The 16421-nt window shown below is 38.2% G+C and overlaps 1 protein-coding gene across 3 annotated transcripts in view; it reads left to right on the forward strand.

Moving 5' to 3' along the window:
- The window catches only part of CHN1 (chimerin 1), a 158915-nt gene that overhangs the window by 78487 nt on the left and 64007 nt on the right, over positions 1 to 16421 (forward strand). For 2 of the 3 annotated variants that reach the window (XM_037044415.1, XM_037044416.1), the window contains one exon: positions 9775 to 10063. In XM_037044415.1, coding sequence (XP_036900310.1) covers positions 9775 to 10063 — 289 coding nt within the window. Of the gene's footprint in view, positions 1 to 9774; positions 10064 to 12095; positions 12164 to 16421 lie in introns of those variants that run through there. The other variant, XM_037044417.1, reaches the window with a different exon arrangement.

Below are 16421 nucleotides of genomic sequence, written 5' to 3' on the forward strand. Positions count from 1 at the left end.
TAATTTTAGGACTGTACAAATGTAACTGCTCCTTAATAGTTAAGCAAGAGCTCGGCACTGCTGCCGGATAGAAACAAGGTGCCGGGCAATAAAACAAGGAGGGGGGCCAGGTTCAGCCCGCAGGCCTTTCATTGCCACCTCTGCTGTATGTGAATGTACAGATTAGTTTTTATAGCACACACACACACACTTTTATACATGTATAGAACTTGACCAGGACTCACACACATATATAACTCTGTGCTCTTGTAGACTTTAATGGCTTTTTATCCTGAGGTAGTAGACTCATGAAAACAAGATTTTAATAAGCTTTTAGTGGGACTGATCACCAGCTCTTGCATAAGCCAAATCTGTTGTTAATTATATAGATATATTGATGGTCTCTGGACCTACCCTGGTTTTGAAAAGATTATAATGTGTGCACAAGCTTTGTAAGTAAACATATGTTTACTTACTGAGTGGACTTAATATTGTTTCTCTGATTTAATGAAAACAGGATAGCAAAAGTGACTCTAACTGTCTCACTACCTTAGAAAAGGTGTTTCCCCTTCATTCGATCCCAGTTGTAACTGCGGAAAGCAGTTTCATGTTACACAGCTCAACACATGGAGAGCACTACAGCTCTGTAAATGACACATTCTGTGTCACGGTCATCAATTTTTAAGAAATTATTCCCAACAAAAGTCTAGTAATCTACTCAATTTTAGCGATTCTGTAATTCGCATATATATTTTTTTGAGCACTTGTTATTGTTACATTTAGCTGGCTAACTTACAGGAAGGTATTAATGAAGTCTTTACTAATTCTATTCAATAGCCACTTACTTAGGCTATTGTGCCCAGCACTGTGCCTGTTTCTGGTGCTTTTAAAAGTAAGATAACTGATTCTTAAGGGCTCAGGGTGTGCTAACATGTTTGGACTTTTTCTTATAGGCATTAATAAACCATTAACAATTTTCATGAGGGAAAACGATGTCAGAGGCTCTCTCTCGGAATAAATTTCAACATATGTAGGCAGAATGGGGGTGAGTTTGCATAGATTCAGAAAGACCAATCAGTAAATAAAAGTTGCGGTATAGAGGAGATGGAAGAATCTCAGATAACTGTGAAAGTTTGGCAGGGTTGACTGCGTGGTGGTGGTAAACGAATGGTGTTTTTGAAGGGGAAGAACAGCTGAGAGGATCGGTAAGCTTGGTTGGACACCCATTGAACCTGCAGTGCTTAGGGGGGCCTGGGGGAGCAGTGTACGTGACTGCTTGGTCCTGGGTATGCGTTTATTCAACTTTACTAAAGAAGATGAAAATCTATCTGTCAAGCAGTATGCCAGGTGTTGATTATATTAAATATTCTGTGTTCTTGCCACTGGTTGGTATTGTCAGACTTGTTGGATGTTGCCATTCTGAAGATTTAACTTGCATTTACTGGACTCCTGTCTGTGCACCTTTTCACATTTACCCTCATACCATGGGCATATTTTTGTTTATTGTGTAAGCTAATCTTCTTCAGTTATGGCAAATTTTCTTGAATTGCCTCTTTGGTTTCTTACCCTTCTTGGGTATTTTCTTGATTCTCTCTTTCCAGAACTCCTATTATGTGGATGTTGGACTTCTTGATTGATTCTCTGTCATGTTTTTTCTCTCGTATTTTTTATCTTTTTGTCTTTTTTCTCTTCTTGATTATTTTTTCAACTTTATTTTTCATTTATTTTAAGATTTTCATTTATGAGACATTTTCTCTTTTTTTACTTATTTTTGTGTGTGTTCTACATACATGTCTTTTTTACAGCATCCTTACCTCTTGGTAAATCCTTAAGAATAGAAATAGGAAACATTTTACTTTTGCTTTGGTGAGCATACTGATAATTTTTTCATCTCCTTGCATGGTTTGTTTCCTTTAGCTTGCTTTAATTATCTTTTTCCTTCATGAGGGAGATTTTCCTTAGATGTCAAGTGGTCGTTGACTAATGGCTCATATTGAAATTCATTTGACAATAAAGAGTTGACTGGTGGTCCTGAGAGCTTGCGAGAAGCCTGCCAAGTGTAGTGTGAGATCTCTATTGTTGTCTTTCCAGTTGGACAGATCAGATTTCCCAGAGAAGATTCTTTCACTCTCTTATCAGGACAGAAACCAGCCTTCTGAGAACCTGGTAGGGGAAAGACTTGGAGGTCTCATCTTCAGCATTTCAAACTCTCAGTTAGTTTTTAGGATTGAACCTCAGCCTTCAACTCTCTCCAGTGTTCCTCAATTTTGCCTTCTTTGTTTTATCCCATGTAGAAAGCAGAACTTGTCTTCCACCAGAATGGGGAAAGGGTGGTACTGGGGATGGGATTGGGGAGGGTGGTGGACAGACCATCAGCTGGTCCTTCTATATTAGTTCCAGAGCTGCCTGGTGCCACATCTGGAGGTTTAGGTACTGGTTTACTTATTTCCTGAAGGTGAATTTGTCCTGATAAGGGAATATCATGGGTTCACATGTTTTCATATGTTTGCCCACTTTACCATCCAAAATTATATAGCATTATAAACAAAAGTGTCCTAATAAAAGTTTTAGATGTAGAAAATATTTAAAAATTGTGTATCGCCATGTTCTTTCATCCTTAGCTTTTTTTAGTTAAGCCATCTAAATTCACTTTCTAGTGTTTAAGCAAATGCCTCATCATAGTCCTGTCTTGGTTTTATCCTTTCTTCTAAGGGTATGTTTAGATGAATTTATAAGATATTTGTATTTTACCATTAGATTAGCTTCTTTGACTCTAATAAACAATATACAAATATAAATAGAATTGTTTGTATGATGGCTTCTGGAAATAGTTCAAACACTTTATTGTTAGCTTAGACAAGTATGTTGTATATGTTTTGTTTTCTGTTTGTTAACAGAAACCATCTGTTAGCTTGGAACTTTCCTTTGAAGAGATACTTCTAGATACTTTGGCCCAGATCAGAACTAATTCTTGGTTTCAGAAAAAGTAAAGTGTAGTCCCAAAGGCTATTTTTTATACATGTTTTCATCACTTTGTACCTCTGAAATAAATTTTTTATGAGTATGATTTACTTGCTAAAAAATAGAAAGGGTGCTATTAAGGTTTTTGTTCACTTTTTAAAGTTAGATTTTAGAATTATGTATTTTGAAATTCTTCTGAATGCAATTGGGCACAGCATTAAACATTTCTTAAAAGCTTGAAAATCAAAACCTGGAACCCTGGAGAAAAAGACAGTTTTTCTAAAATATGGTAATTATAACAATAGCAGTTGAAAGCAGATTATTCCAATCTGTGTGTGTGTGTGTGTGTGTGCTAACTATAGTGCCATTTGGAAATTATTCATCTTGTTCCGCCCTGTCTGGGTGAGAGTTGCGCCTATATAGTTTCAAACATATTCAACAAAGAATAAACAGCTATTTAAAAGAAAGGGCAGCCCTGGCCAGTGTGACTCAGTAGGTTGGAGTGTCATCCTGTTATCAAAAGGTTATGGGTTTGATTCCTGGTCAGGGCACATACCTAGGTTGCAAGTTTGATCCTCTGTCCTTGATGGCTGCTGGTCCGTGAACCCATGATCCCCAATCTGGGTATGTGTGGAGGCAACCAACTGATGCTTCTCTCTTGCATCAGTGTTTCTCTCTCTCTAAAAGCAATGAAAAAAATGTCTTCGGGGGACTTCTGATCAAAATAGAGTCTTAGGTAAACATGGCTCACTTCCTCACTTACCTCCACATACAACTAAACTACAAAACACCTATAACGCAGAACCGTCAGAAACTCAAGCTGTATGGAAGTCCAACAGCCAAGGAATTAAAGAAGTCACATTCATCCAGATGGGCAGGAGGGGTGGAGAGGCAGAACAGGCAGTCCTATACCCACATGTGGTAGATAAAAATTGGAGGGATACCTTGGGAGTGAGGGACCCCAGCCCCAGGCTAGACTGCGCAGCCCAGGGTTCTGGCACCAGGAAGATAAATCCCCATAACTTCTGACTGTAAAAACCAGTGGGGCTGGGGCAGCAGAAGAAACTGCAGGATTCTCAAGCATCTCCTCCTAAAGTGCCTACAGTGGACTTAGAACTTATGCAGACTCACACCCTCTGGGCTCCAGCACCAGGACAGCAGCTGGAAGGGCATACGGGGAGAAACTGAAGTGTGTGGCATCAGGCCAAGTGCCAGGGGACAGCTTCCTTCTGGACAAAACTTCAGAGTCATTGTCACCTTTCTGAGCCCTCCCCCCTACAGAGCCACAGAGAAGTTGCACCTTATCTGAGACTCTATCCACCCAGTGCTCCTGGGTTGCCTCACTCTGGGCTGTTACCCAGGGCTGTGCCCATCCAGCTCCCCAGTGGGCTACAACAGGCCATGCCCCTAGGACAAGGAGTCAAAGCAGCTCTTCCTAATATGTAGAAATGTACACAAGGAGGCTGCCAAAGTAGAAGACAATGAAATATGGCTTGAATGAAAGAGCAGAACAAAACTCCAGAAAAAGAACTCAATGAAATGGAGGTAAACAATCTATCAGATGCAGAGTTCAAAACACTGGTTATTAGAATGCTCAGAGAACTCATTGGGCATTTCAAGCATAAACAAGACCTAGGCAGGAATGAAGGTTACACTAAGGGAAATAAAGAAAAATTTACAGAGAGCCAACAGTGAAGTGGATGAAGCCAAGAATCAAATTAATGATTCAGAATGTAAGGAAGAAAAAAAAAAAACAAACATTCAATCAGAACAGCAAGAATAAAAAAATTTTTTAAAAAGGATAGGCTAAGGAGATCATCGGACAACTTCAAATGTACGAACATTTGAATCATAGGGGTGCCAGAAGAAGAGAAAGAGCAAGAAATTGAAAACTTATTTGAAAAAATAATGAAAGAAAACTTTTCTGATTTGGTGAGGGAAATAGACATACAAGTCCAGGAAGCACAGAGTACCAAACAAGGTGGACACAAACATGACCACACCAAAATACATCACAATTAAAATGCCAAGGTTAAAGAGAGAATCTTAGAAGCAACAAGAGGAAAGCAGAGAGTTACCTATAAGGGGGTTCCTCATAAGACTGTCAGCTGATTTTCCAAAAGAAACTTTTCAGGCAAGAAGGGACTGGCAGGAAGTATTCAAAGTGATGAAAAGCAGGGACCTACAACCTAGATTACTCTATCCAGCAAAGCTATCATGTAGAATGGAAGGGCAGATAAAATGCTTCCCAGACAAGGTAAAGCTAAAGGAGTTCATCATCACCAAAGTCGTTACTATATGAAATGCTATAAGAAAAAGATAAAAACTATGAACATTAAAATGGCAATAAATACATGACTATCAACAACTGAATCTAAAAAACAAACTAAGCAAATATGCAGAGCAGAAAGAGAATTATGGAGATCATTTGGAGGGTTATCAGTAGGGAGGGGGAGGGGAGAGAATGGGGAAAAAGGTACAAGGAATAAATAGCATAAATGCTAGGTACTAAATAGACAGGGGGAGTTTAAGAATAGTATAGGGAATGGGGAAGCCAAAGAACTTATATGTGCTTTCCTATAGAAGTGGAGAGAAAATGGTTTAGCTTTAACAGTTTTACAGATCAGTAGTCTGCAGTCTGTAGAGATCAGCAGTCATCACTAGGTCCATTTAACGTGTTTTGCTTTCAGTATGAGTATATTTACTGACCTTTCTCCTTTTCCTTCAGAGACCTAACTCCCATGGCACAGTGGAAGTCTCTCCTTGCTTCTCCCCTCCTGCCTTTACACTCTGTTGTAGCCCACTCTCTTTAACCAAGTAGGACGCACTTATTCAGGGACACCAAAAGAAAAAGAGCCTTGTCGAAAGAACTCATCCTTGCCTATTTTTGCACTGTTAAATCAATTCACACAGAGATGTCGCTACATAACTGGTGTTACTGGTTATTTATTGAGCCCCTTCCTATGCATATTTATTGAGTATCTCTCTGTTTTATTTTATTGTTTGATAACTCAATCTATAACTCTGCAGTGGCCTAAGCTAAGAAAGAGAAAGGTAACTACCATTCATTGAACCTACTGTGTACTTAGCTTTGACTTATATGTTCTGTGTAATCCTCACAATCATAAGGCACAGGGTGATGTTATTCCTATTTTCAGGATGCAGAATCTGAAGAATAGACCACCCAGCTAAGAGGTGGCAGATCAAGGGTTTCAAATTAATTTGCCTGATGCCAAAGCCTACCGTTTTCTATTAAACCCAGGCTCTGCCTGCCCCCATTCCAGACTGCAAGGGTGCTTTGTATTTAGACATAAGCAGCAGCGCTGAGTCCTTATGTCAGGTCAGACATGCATGCACTGAGATGTTACTAAGCAGCGAGTTTCTTGGTTTTCACAGTGTGAGGGAGATAGTAGATTCACTTAGTTTGGTGAATCATTGTATAGAAATAAAACTTTTTTATATAAGAACAAACTTACATACATTTTTAAATCACTTTTTAGAAATCACTCTAAAGGAACTTTTTAAAATTCAGCATTGCATCTTGCCTTTGTATTGACTTGTTTTTATGTCTATTTCTTGAGCTTATCAAGGAAAGAGGAACTTTATTTTTTTTAATTTTTTAAAAGTTTTTTTAAAGATTTTATTCATTTATCTTTAGAGGGGAAGGGAAGGAGAGAGGGAGAGAAATATCAATGCATGGTTACTTCTTGTGCATCCCCTGCTGGGAACTGGCCTGCAACCCAGGCATGTGCCCTGACCGGGAATCGAACCTCGATTGTCTGGTTCACAGGCCCACACTCAATCCACTGAGCTACACCAGCCAGGGCAAAAAAAGAACTTTATTTTTTTAAATATATTTTATTGATTATACCATTACAGTTGTTCTGTTCCCCCCCTTCATTCCCCTCCACCCTGCACACCCCCTCCCCCACCATTCCCCCCTTTAGTTTATGACCACGTGTCTCTAGTTCTTTAGATTCTATATTTCCCCAACTATTCCTGCCCTCCCCCTATCTATTTTCTACCTACAAACTTTATTATGTATGAACTACCTAATTAACATTGTCCCTGGGTGTCTTGTTAAATGTCTATCAAATAAATGACAATCTGTAAGCTATAAACTTTTATAAGAAAGCATTCTTTCTTTGCCTTTATATTTGCATCTCCCTTATACGGGTCTTTTTTATAGAATAGACACATCCATTCACCACCTCTCGTCTAAGATTCTCTGTCATGCCTTTCAGATCAAAGCAGGGGAGAAGTCTCTGTAGGTCTGTATTGTGGTGCTGTCCTGTATGTAACTTCCAAAGTAAAAGAGAGGGTAGTACAGAGTAGGCAAAGAAAGCATATAGTTCCTTAGTGAAAGTAATAGTTTTCCTTTAAGAAAATAGTAAGTCCAAAATGGAAATTCATGTTTTTGCCCTTTGAGGTTAAGTCTTAATTAACCTGCACTGTAAGTTATTTTAGTTATCTGATCCACTCCCTTAAGACTAGGAGTTTGGTGTGAGAGTCTAGAGCTGTAGAGTAGGCTGAGAAAAATTGGGAATCATGCCCAGGGTCTCTGAAGTCACTGTGAGGAAGGGAGAGGAAAAACTGCTTCATCTGTTTCACCCAGTAATCAGAGGTAGACAGGAGCTCCTCTCCTTGGATAGGTTAGAAATAGCCCCATCATCAGGTACCAGGAAGTCTAACCCAGACTTCCAGTCTTTCAGCCCAGTCATTGCAACCCAGGTGAGGCCAGTTCAGAGCCACCTTCCCTTTCACCCTGTGCTCCCATACCTCTCATATTTCAGAAGACAGTTCAGTAACAAGTGCCTGCCACCATTGATTCGAGAGTCTTTACGGGCTATATACCCATTGTGGAATGCCTGTTTGTAAAATCCTAAGTCCCTGCAGGAACAAACTTGTCAAATCCCTCTAATGGTGAAAGGCCTCTGAATACAACTGAAATATGAAGGGACTTAATGTTAAACAATGTTATGAGAGTTTATTGTTGTAAGAATTTATAACAAGTGTGAAGTGGCTTTTCATGTTGATTTCTCAATAACAGATAATGATTGGCAAAGAGGAAATAACACAGCAGTATATTAAACTGAAAGAAACTTTTATATTTAACTTTGATGTAGAAATTGTACCTTCTGATTTTTTAGACTTACAATGAAATTTACTTGGGAGAAATACATCTTTAACCTTAGAGAAAAATGGATAAAAGGAAAGTGGAATTATATGAATCATTCACTTGAATGTGAATCAAACTTATTTGCTTCTAAAGAACTAAAAATTAAATTTTATTTTAGAGAAAAGGCCAACATGGATAGAGTGTTAGATTTTAAAGAGGAATTTTTTAAAAGATTTTATTTATTTATTTTTTGAGAGGGTAAGGGAGGAGGAGAGGGAGAGAAATATCAATGTGTGGTTGCCTCTGAAACACCCCCTACTGGGAACCTGGCCCACAACCCAGGCACGTGCCCTGACTGGGAAACGAACCAGTGACCCTTTGGTTTGCAGGCTGGCACTCAATCCACTGAGCCACACCAGCTAGGGCAGAATTTTAGGTTTTAGATTGAATAATTATTAAAGTCTAATTTGAACTACAGAAGCAGATACCTCAGGACATTATAAAAAATAACTTTGTTAACTTTTTAAAGGACACATTAAAAGTAAAATCTTAAGTTTCTAACTCCTGTCCTTCTAGAATGAAACCTATAGCAGAATAATATTTTGCATAAGTTTGTACTTCTATTTAAATACTTTAATTTAGTATTAAAGAGGGTATTACTTTAGTATCTTGTTATTTAGTTCTCTTCTGTGTACTTTTAACAGTGAAATTAAATGTATTTTTTATTATTTGTTTAGTTTTTAATTAGGTATACTCAAGATTACCTTTGGGAGACCACAATGCTAGCATTATTAACAATGAAATTAAATGTACTTTTATGATTTGTTTAGTTTTTAATTATGTATACTCGGGGCTGCCTTTGGGAGACCATGAAGCTAGTCATCGGTGCCTATTGGTGTCAGCTTTCACTGAAGTCAGTGCGTGCTCTTGTCTTTGTCTCGCAAGGACATTGGTGTAGTCATGCCAGCTCAGATCCATGTCTGAGGTTTGCTACAGGAAGCAAAACACTGAAATTATCATAAAACTGAACCATTCTTCTCCAGTTATCAAGCATAACTCAAAAGTGAGAATAAAATTTTTAGAATCCAAGAGTTTATGATGTATATTGCAAACATTTCTTGCTCAGACTTGACAAGCAGACACAGAAAAGTGACTGTAAAAGGGGAGAGCAAGTCACTGACCTTTGGCTAAAAATAGCACAAGTGTGTCTCTGCTGCCATACTGCCCTCCTGTCTGTCCGACTGGACGGCGGCATCATGCTCAGGTGAACTCTACGTGGGATTTCCCTGTTAAAAGACATTAATGCTGGTGTCTAAAGTACATTGAGTATTTTTATTGATGAACCTGAAGAAAACATGTTAATAAAGAAATTTCATATACTATAGAGTTGACCCGTTGAATATAGAATGTGTTCTAATAGGATATACAGTTTATTTTCCCATTTTTCCTACAGGCATAATGAAGTGGCTTAAAAAGATAAATAAGAACACATTTTTCCTTTAGGGTAGCATGCTTTTGGCCGGTTATCCCTAGTTGTTGCAAGTTCACTCTTGGTATTCAAAAGGTTAATTTTTTATATTTCAGATGATTCATAGAGATTAGCCACAGTTTGTTTAACAGACAAAGAAGACCCAAACCAATAGCTTTTTTTTTTTTCAGAAAGAATTCACTTGGTTACTTTTCTTAAAAACATCTTTCCCATTTCATTGAGGCAGATTTGGAAGTCAAACCAGAAACTTCAGGCTCTACTACGATGGAAAGCACTTTGTTGGGGAGAAGCGCTTTGAGTCCATCCACGATCTGGTGACTGATGGATTGATTACTCTCTATATTGAAACCAAGGCAGCAGAATACATTGCCAAGATGACGATAAACCCAATATATGAGCACATAGGATACACAACCTTAAACAGAGAGCCAGCATACCAAAAACATATGCCAGTCCTGAAAGAGACACATGATGATAAAGATTCTACAGGCCAGGATGGGGTGTCAGAAAAAAGGGTAAGCTACCATGAATCCACACTTTGTCTTCTGTTGGGGGTCCTTACAGGAAAGTCATTATTGCCAGGAGAGATCAACTTCTCCACAGTGCTTTGAAAAGGATGTGTGTTTTCCTTAATGTCTAGTTTCAGTGGTCTTAAGATCTGTGTATATCTAATTCTTACTTAGTTAAAGTATGTCAGGTATATTTTTATATTCCTGATTATTTTCTGTTTTATCAGCTCCATAGTTTTAAAAATATGTTGGAAGAATGCCCTAGTAAAAAAGTTCATGGGAGAAAAAAAAGTTCAGGGGTTTTGTTCAGAATCATAACTTATAGTCAAGAAAAAGAAAGATTTCTAGAATATATAAGAGATTGAGGAGTTGCATTATCTATCAAAATGATTTTTTGTTTTCCTTAAAGATAATTCCCCATAGCAATAGTTCTGTTACTTGTAAAACTGATATATCTATGTATTTTAAATATAAATGATTAATTCAGTTTATGAATACGTCTTATACTATTTGAGAATCAGTGTTGAATAATAGGAAGATTTATTTCTTTATGGACTCTTGAATGAGAAAGATTACTTTTATTTATTCAGAAAAGAATTTTTCATTTGTCATTTTTTATTGTTGTTAAGTATAGTTATCTCCATTTTCCCCTCACTCATTTTTAAATATAAATATTTAAGGTTAACATTAGAAATTTTAATTTCTTGATTATTTTACTTTGAAAATTGTCCCCAGTCTCCCCTTCACCCCCCAAAAAAGTGAATTTCTTGATGTTTTATAATGAATGGGATTTAATTGGGGGAATTTTATTGGGATCATCTTAATTTATTGTATTTTGAGAATCTTTAGTTGTTATATTAAAGAAAAGCAGTATTTGTAGTGGTTCGAGCTTGGATTCTGTCACTAAATAGATTTGTGTGCACATTTTTTCATTTTACCAGTTGAGTGAACCTCAGCAAGTTACTTAATTTTTCTGTGCTTTGACATGCTTATGTGTAAAATTGTCATAATAATCAAGTTGTAAGGATCGATTGAATGAGATAGTATGTATAAAATAATGGAACAATGCTAGGCACATAGTAAGCACTCAGTAAGAGTTTGGTCATGACATTATTAAACAGCCATATCACCTCCAGACAGCATCCTAAAATACTTCCAGTTACCTAAATGTGTTTAGGTACAAAACAGAAATTTAAAATGTTCATTTTTCAGTCCAAATTTTAATTTCTGGCAAGTGTTACTAGAGTAGCATTTTGTGGCTACAGAGAAACCAACATCTTAAATTATAGACTATAGAAAATTTTTAGAAAATGGTTTATCATATACTCATATTTGTTAGTAACCACAAATCTTTTTTTGGAAGCAACCAGAATTCAGAATCCTAAGTGCATGCTGTGTTTAATATTCTTTTCACTCTCTAGTTCTGATTTTTTCACTTTGGTTTTTTCCATCCATGACATTTTTCAATAATGCCTTTATTTAAATATCTAATACTGATACTACATATTTTACAGATGTGCTTGAATATTCCAAGTCAGCATTTGTGAAATATTTTAAAATGTGTACGTGTGAGTCTTTCAAAGTTGATCAGCCTAATGATAACCTCTGGGAATGAGTTCTCTGTACACTTTTCATTATCAAGAAACTTAAGCCAAAGACACTTAGGTATATAACCTTGGACCAGCTGTAACTTCCTGCGACCTTGTTGATCCCTCCTACAAAGTGAGAATAATATTCACCAGAGCCAAGAGTCTGAAGCAGATAATGCCTCAAGGACCTTTTTAACTCTAGTACCCATGGTTCCCTAGTATTCTGGCAACATTACATGTCACATTACCTTGATTCTCTTGTAGGGATGGCCAGTGATAGCTACATAGAGAGAAATAGTCGGCACTGGGAAATACCTCTCTCCAGCAGTGCATAATTAAGAATCATTTAAAAAATTCCTCTTTGCTTTAAACTGCATGCATCTTAAATCTAGTTGGCTTAAAATCTACTTACTCAAAAATAGATTTATTTTATTTACAGGTGTCATCCAACAGGACAGGGATGATGGCCTGTTCAACAGCTTGAAACATTGATTCCCTGTCACAGTGGATGACATTTGTAAGTAAAGACAATCATGTTTAACTAATTTAAAATACTTACTGACACGAGTATAGTTTCACAAATATTTCCTGGGCCCTGAATAGCCAAAGCCCCTCTTGTGCGTGATGCCTTTTCCTCAGAGGAAGGAGCCTTGGCTCTGCTGGAGTTGGTGTGCCGTGATGGGAAGGTCGCTGGTGTTGGAATTAAGAGCTGGGTTGTAGGTCTCCAGGAATTGACTCTCTGTGGCACTTTGGGAACATTGCTTCCCTTTTGTGAGACTGCATTTCCCACCTCTAACAGGAGGGCTTTGGACTCGATGGTCTCCAAGGTGTGGTCCTGTTAGTGTGTGACCCCCAGGAGTGGGAGTGGTGTCGGAGACACAGCACAGTGCCAGAAGGAGCACTGAAGTGCAGTCTGGAAAGGAGAGGTCTGTCTTGAGCTTACGCACCAGCTAACTCTGTGACCTTGAGATACCCTCTTGGCCTGTGTGCACTTCAGTTTCTTCCCATGTGTGAGATGGGGGTTTTCTATGAAATAACTGATTTTGCAGGATTTTAATAAATGCTTACTGAAAAGGGTTCTGTGCTCAAATAGGTTCAACAAAATAGTCTTTAAAAAAACTATTTCATTTCTGTAGGATGCTTTGTTAATAACCTAATGTACATGATGACCCTCCATGAGTGCTCCCAAACTTATCTGAATCATCCCACCACTATTCAGAACATTTTAGAAAAATAACGTGCCATGAAACACATTTTGGGAAATTTTGAACCAGGTGGCCTCTGGTTCAGAACAAGGAAAGATCTTGTTCTAAAATTAAGGATGAGAATTTCTCTTTTTTTTTTTCAGGTCTTAGGTGTAAGCTGAGCATCTCAGCTTTTGTGAACAGTTGGCAAGATGGTTTTATGGCCATAAAGGGTTTTGGGGTCTTTTTTGTTTTTTTTCTCTTTTTTTTGTTGACACAGGAAGTGTATCCTGAAAATTTGTGGTTGTCCCTAGGAAATCTGGTGATCTGTTGTTAGGGGGAAATTATTTTCCAAGTGATAACTATGTCATTTTTCTCATTAACAAGTTAGGTTGCTTCCTCTGCTTGAGATACCAATTAGAAACATTAAAAAAATTTTAAATGTCGAAAGACATTTAATCATAAAGTTTAGCATGATGAAAAGCCTGACTTCTTTCTCTTCTAAAGTAGCTTAACTGTAGCAGCCCAGTTTGGCAAGAGCCCAACTTACATTAGTCACTGTTTTTTTTATTGCAAGAATTTTTATAGATGATTGATGATATTGGTTAATTTTTAAAAATTTATCTTGGAACTGTTTTTAAATAGTTTCTTCTTCCAAGTAGTGAATATAATATGTGTGCTTCAACTGATACTGGACCAATGGCGGAATGGAATAGTTTTATGATAATTTTACACTTAAAAACAATGTAAATTTAAATCCCCCAAAACCATGCTTTACAAATATCTCAAATAACTGTTAATAATATAAACTGTCACATAAAATATATCATTTGCATTTCAGAAATTACTCTGTGAGTCAGATCTCTGAATCTAGCCAGAACCTCTTCACTTCAAGATTTAGTTGTCTCAGCTCCAGACCTGTCTTCATGTAAGGATTACCTGTGATGAATAGCAAGGGTGTGGCAAACCAGTTTGTGGTTTTATGGAACTACACCAAGCTAAATAACCTGTGTGTGTGTGTATTTTTCTTTCACCATTAGTTTGAAATGAATGCAATACTCGTCATATTCATTTATTCTTAAGGGATTTCTTTTACATTTCAATTCCATTTTTTAAAGATATCTTTAGGGATCTCCAGGTTGTGTAAGTGTTGAAAAGCCTGGTGAGATCCGAGGCTGAAACGTAACTGGGGCTCTGCCAAAAACTGCCATGGCCACTGAAACTGTTGGTGCCTCCACCAGTGACACAAGTCTGTCCCCTGCAGCAGCGGAAGGAGCGTGGGCAGTGTGGTCTGCTGTTGTCTTTCTCTCCCACAGAGCAGATCTTTTAAATGTTTTTACTTTGCTTAGAAAAATAGCACATTACCTGTATCTGTATAATCTCATGTAGAAATGAACAAGAAGCACACACCTAAGCTTAGTCATTATAAAAAAACAATAACAGGGGAGCAGGTGGCGTAAAGCCATCTGCAGAAAACTGTGTGATTGCTTGATTTTGTGCTTTCTCTTTCAGTCTTTGCAGCTTATGTTTTTTCTCCTTCATTGTGCCTTCCCAAACTCTGCTCTTCTGTTCTTCTTTCCTAGACCAGCCGTATCAGCATGCTCCTCTATCCCGTAGTCAAATTTACATGTTCGGGTTTCCACTGTGGCTTGTTCAAGGTTATGATTAGTTGGTCAGAGTGAACAGGCTCTTAGAGAACTGTCAGATATGCCCAGGGTCACTTCTTTGCATTAAAAAGCCAATTTAATAATTTATGAGGAAGGGTGTACCTTCTGTACAGAACTTCTGAGAGTGGGATTGTCCTCTTCAGTAAATATCCTTCTTAAGAAGTCAAGTGGGGTTAAAAAAATCCTTCTTGGTCAGTTATAAGTATTATTGAGGGGTATGTTCTTGAGAAAGCCTTTGAACTCCTAGGGGCCCAGATTTGCCCCGTCTTTAAGGCGAGGACCCTGGATGCCAGTTGCACTGGCGGTTGAGAGTATTCATGAGATTTGTGATGTGGTCTCCTTGTAAGTGTACTGCCGCAGGGCACAGCACTGCACTCTGGAGTCAGAGCTACCACCAGCAGATGCCCATCTATGGGCACTGCTGTACTGAGGACCATTCCCCAGCCGTTGCTAGAAATGGCACGTTCAGGTTTTTCTCCAAGACCCATCTTTTCAATGCTTGGACTACCTTCTGAGTTCACAAGGTGACGTACATCAAAAAGCTAATAATTGCTTCATTAATAAAATAGCTTCTTTTTAAATAATACTGTGAAACCTCTAATCGTGTCCAATGAGGAAGCATGTGTCTTTGCCAGATAGTGTACCAATGACTTTTTAAGGCTCAAATATGTTATTTTGCTGTGGTATTTGCATTTTAGTGTTGACCAGTATTTTAACTCTACCTTCCTGAAAATAAGGCAAGTAAAGCTGCTTTCTCCACCTGTCAGGGAACTTTCAATGAACCTGCACTCCACGGGGAGCCCTTTAGGGCCTCTCAAAGTTCCCCTAACTTCTGCAACCACCTGCTCCCTTAACTGCAGCTGGGTAAACCCTCGCCTTCCTTGCCTTTGTATCATCACACTTTATCTGTATAAACGAAGTCTTCTGGTTACTCAAAACTTACATTGGGACTTAAACAGCGTAAGAGCACAGCAGAACTATTATCCCATTTTTTTAATTTAATCTCTGTGAACTAAGTCATCTCCTGTCAGAATTAACTGCATTTAATTCAGCACTTACTGCTTGCCTCCTGTTTGTAAGGAAATAGGCAAGGCTCTGGAAGGGATAAAAGACATACAAGTTATAAGCCGTGCCTCAGAGATCTTATATTTTAAAGTTTTCATTGTTTCTACTTTATTTCATTAATACTTAGACATCTTGGAGAGCAAAAGGCAAGCTACATCTATCATCTGTGTATAATTATAGGAGGTCAGTAAATGCTGAGTTAGACTTACTCCGATTGGAGTTTGCAGCAGTAAGAGCCCAGCAGGTCACAGGAAACACTCGTGTAGGTGAGAACACTAACTTTTCAGAATCATAATTCAGAAATTAACATGACATTCTGGCACTTTACCCCATTGTCCGGGCTTTACTCGCTCAATGTTGTATCACTTCTGAGTTGTATATAAGCGATTGTTGACTAAATGAACAAACAAATACATGAGTATATTTTATGAATTCAGTCAAATACAAGGCCCTGATATAAATCAACTCTGGGACTGAGGAAAAACACATAGCAGCTCACCTTGCTATGATACTCTGTACTTTTCCCTTGAAGAACTCAGGCTCCTAAGAATGTGCCTGTAAGGCAGAAGGCCATTCCTTGTCCCCCAGATAAAGCCTCTGAGGTATGGACAGTCTGCCTGTGTGACATGAGATGGCCTGTGAGGGGTGGCTAGGGGGACCTCTTTAGACATGTGTGCGGAGAAACCAAGATGTTGGGATGGAATCTTCCTGAAACCCACCCAGTCAGTTGTGTGTGAGGACAGTCTGGACCTCACCAGAGACTCTCATGCTTGAGTGATTCAAGAAAACTCTGATGGGGCCCAGGGGAAGATTTCATCACCCACAGAAAGGATGAGTAATTGAAAGACTTTAAGGAAAA

Source organism: Sturnira hondurensis, unplaced genomic scaffold, assembly GCF_014824575.4.
Source record: "Sturnira hondurensis isolate 20B ecotype Veracruz unplaced genomic scaffold, ASM1482457v3 Scaffold0004136, whole genome shotgun sequence".
NCBI lineage: Eukaryota > Metazoa > Chordata > Mammalia > Chiroptera > Phyllostomidae > Sturnira > Sturnira hondurensis.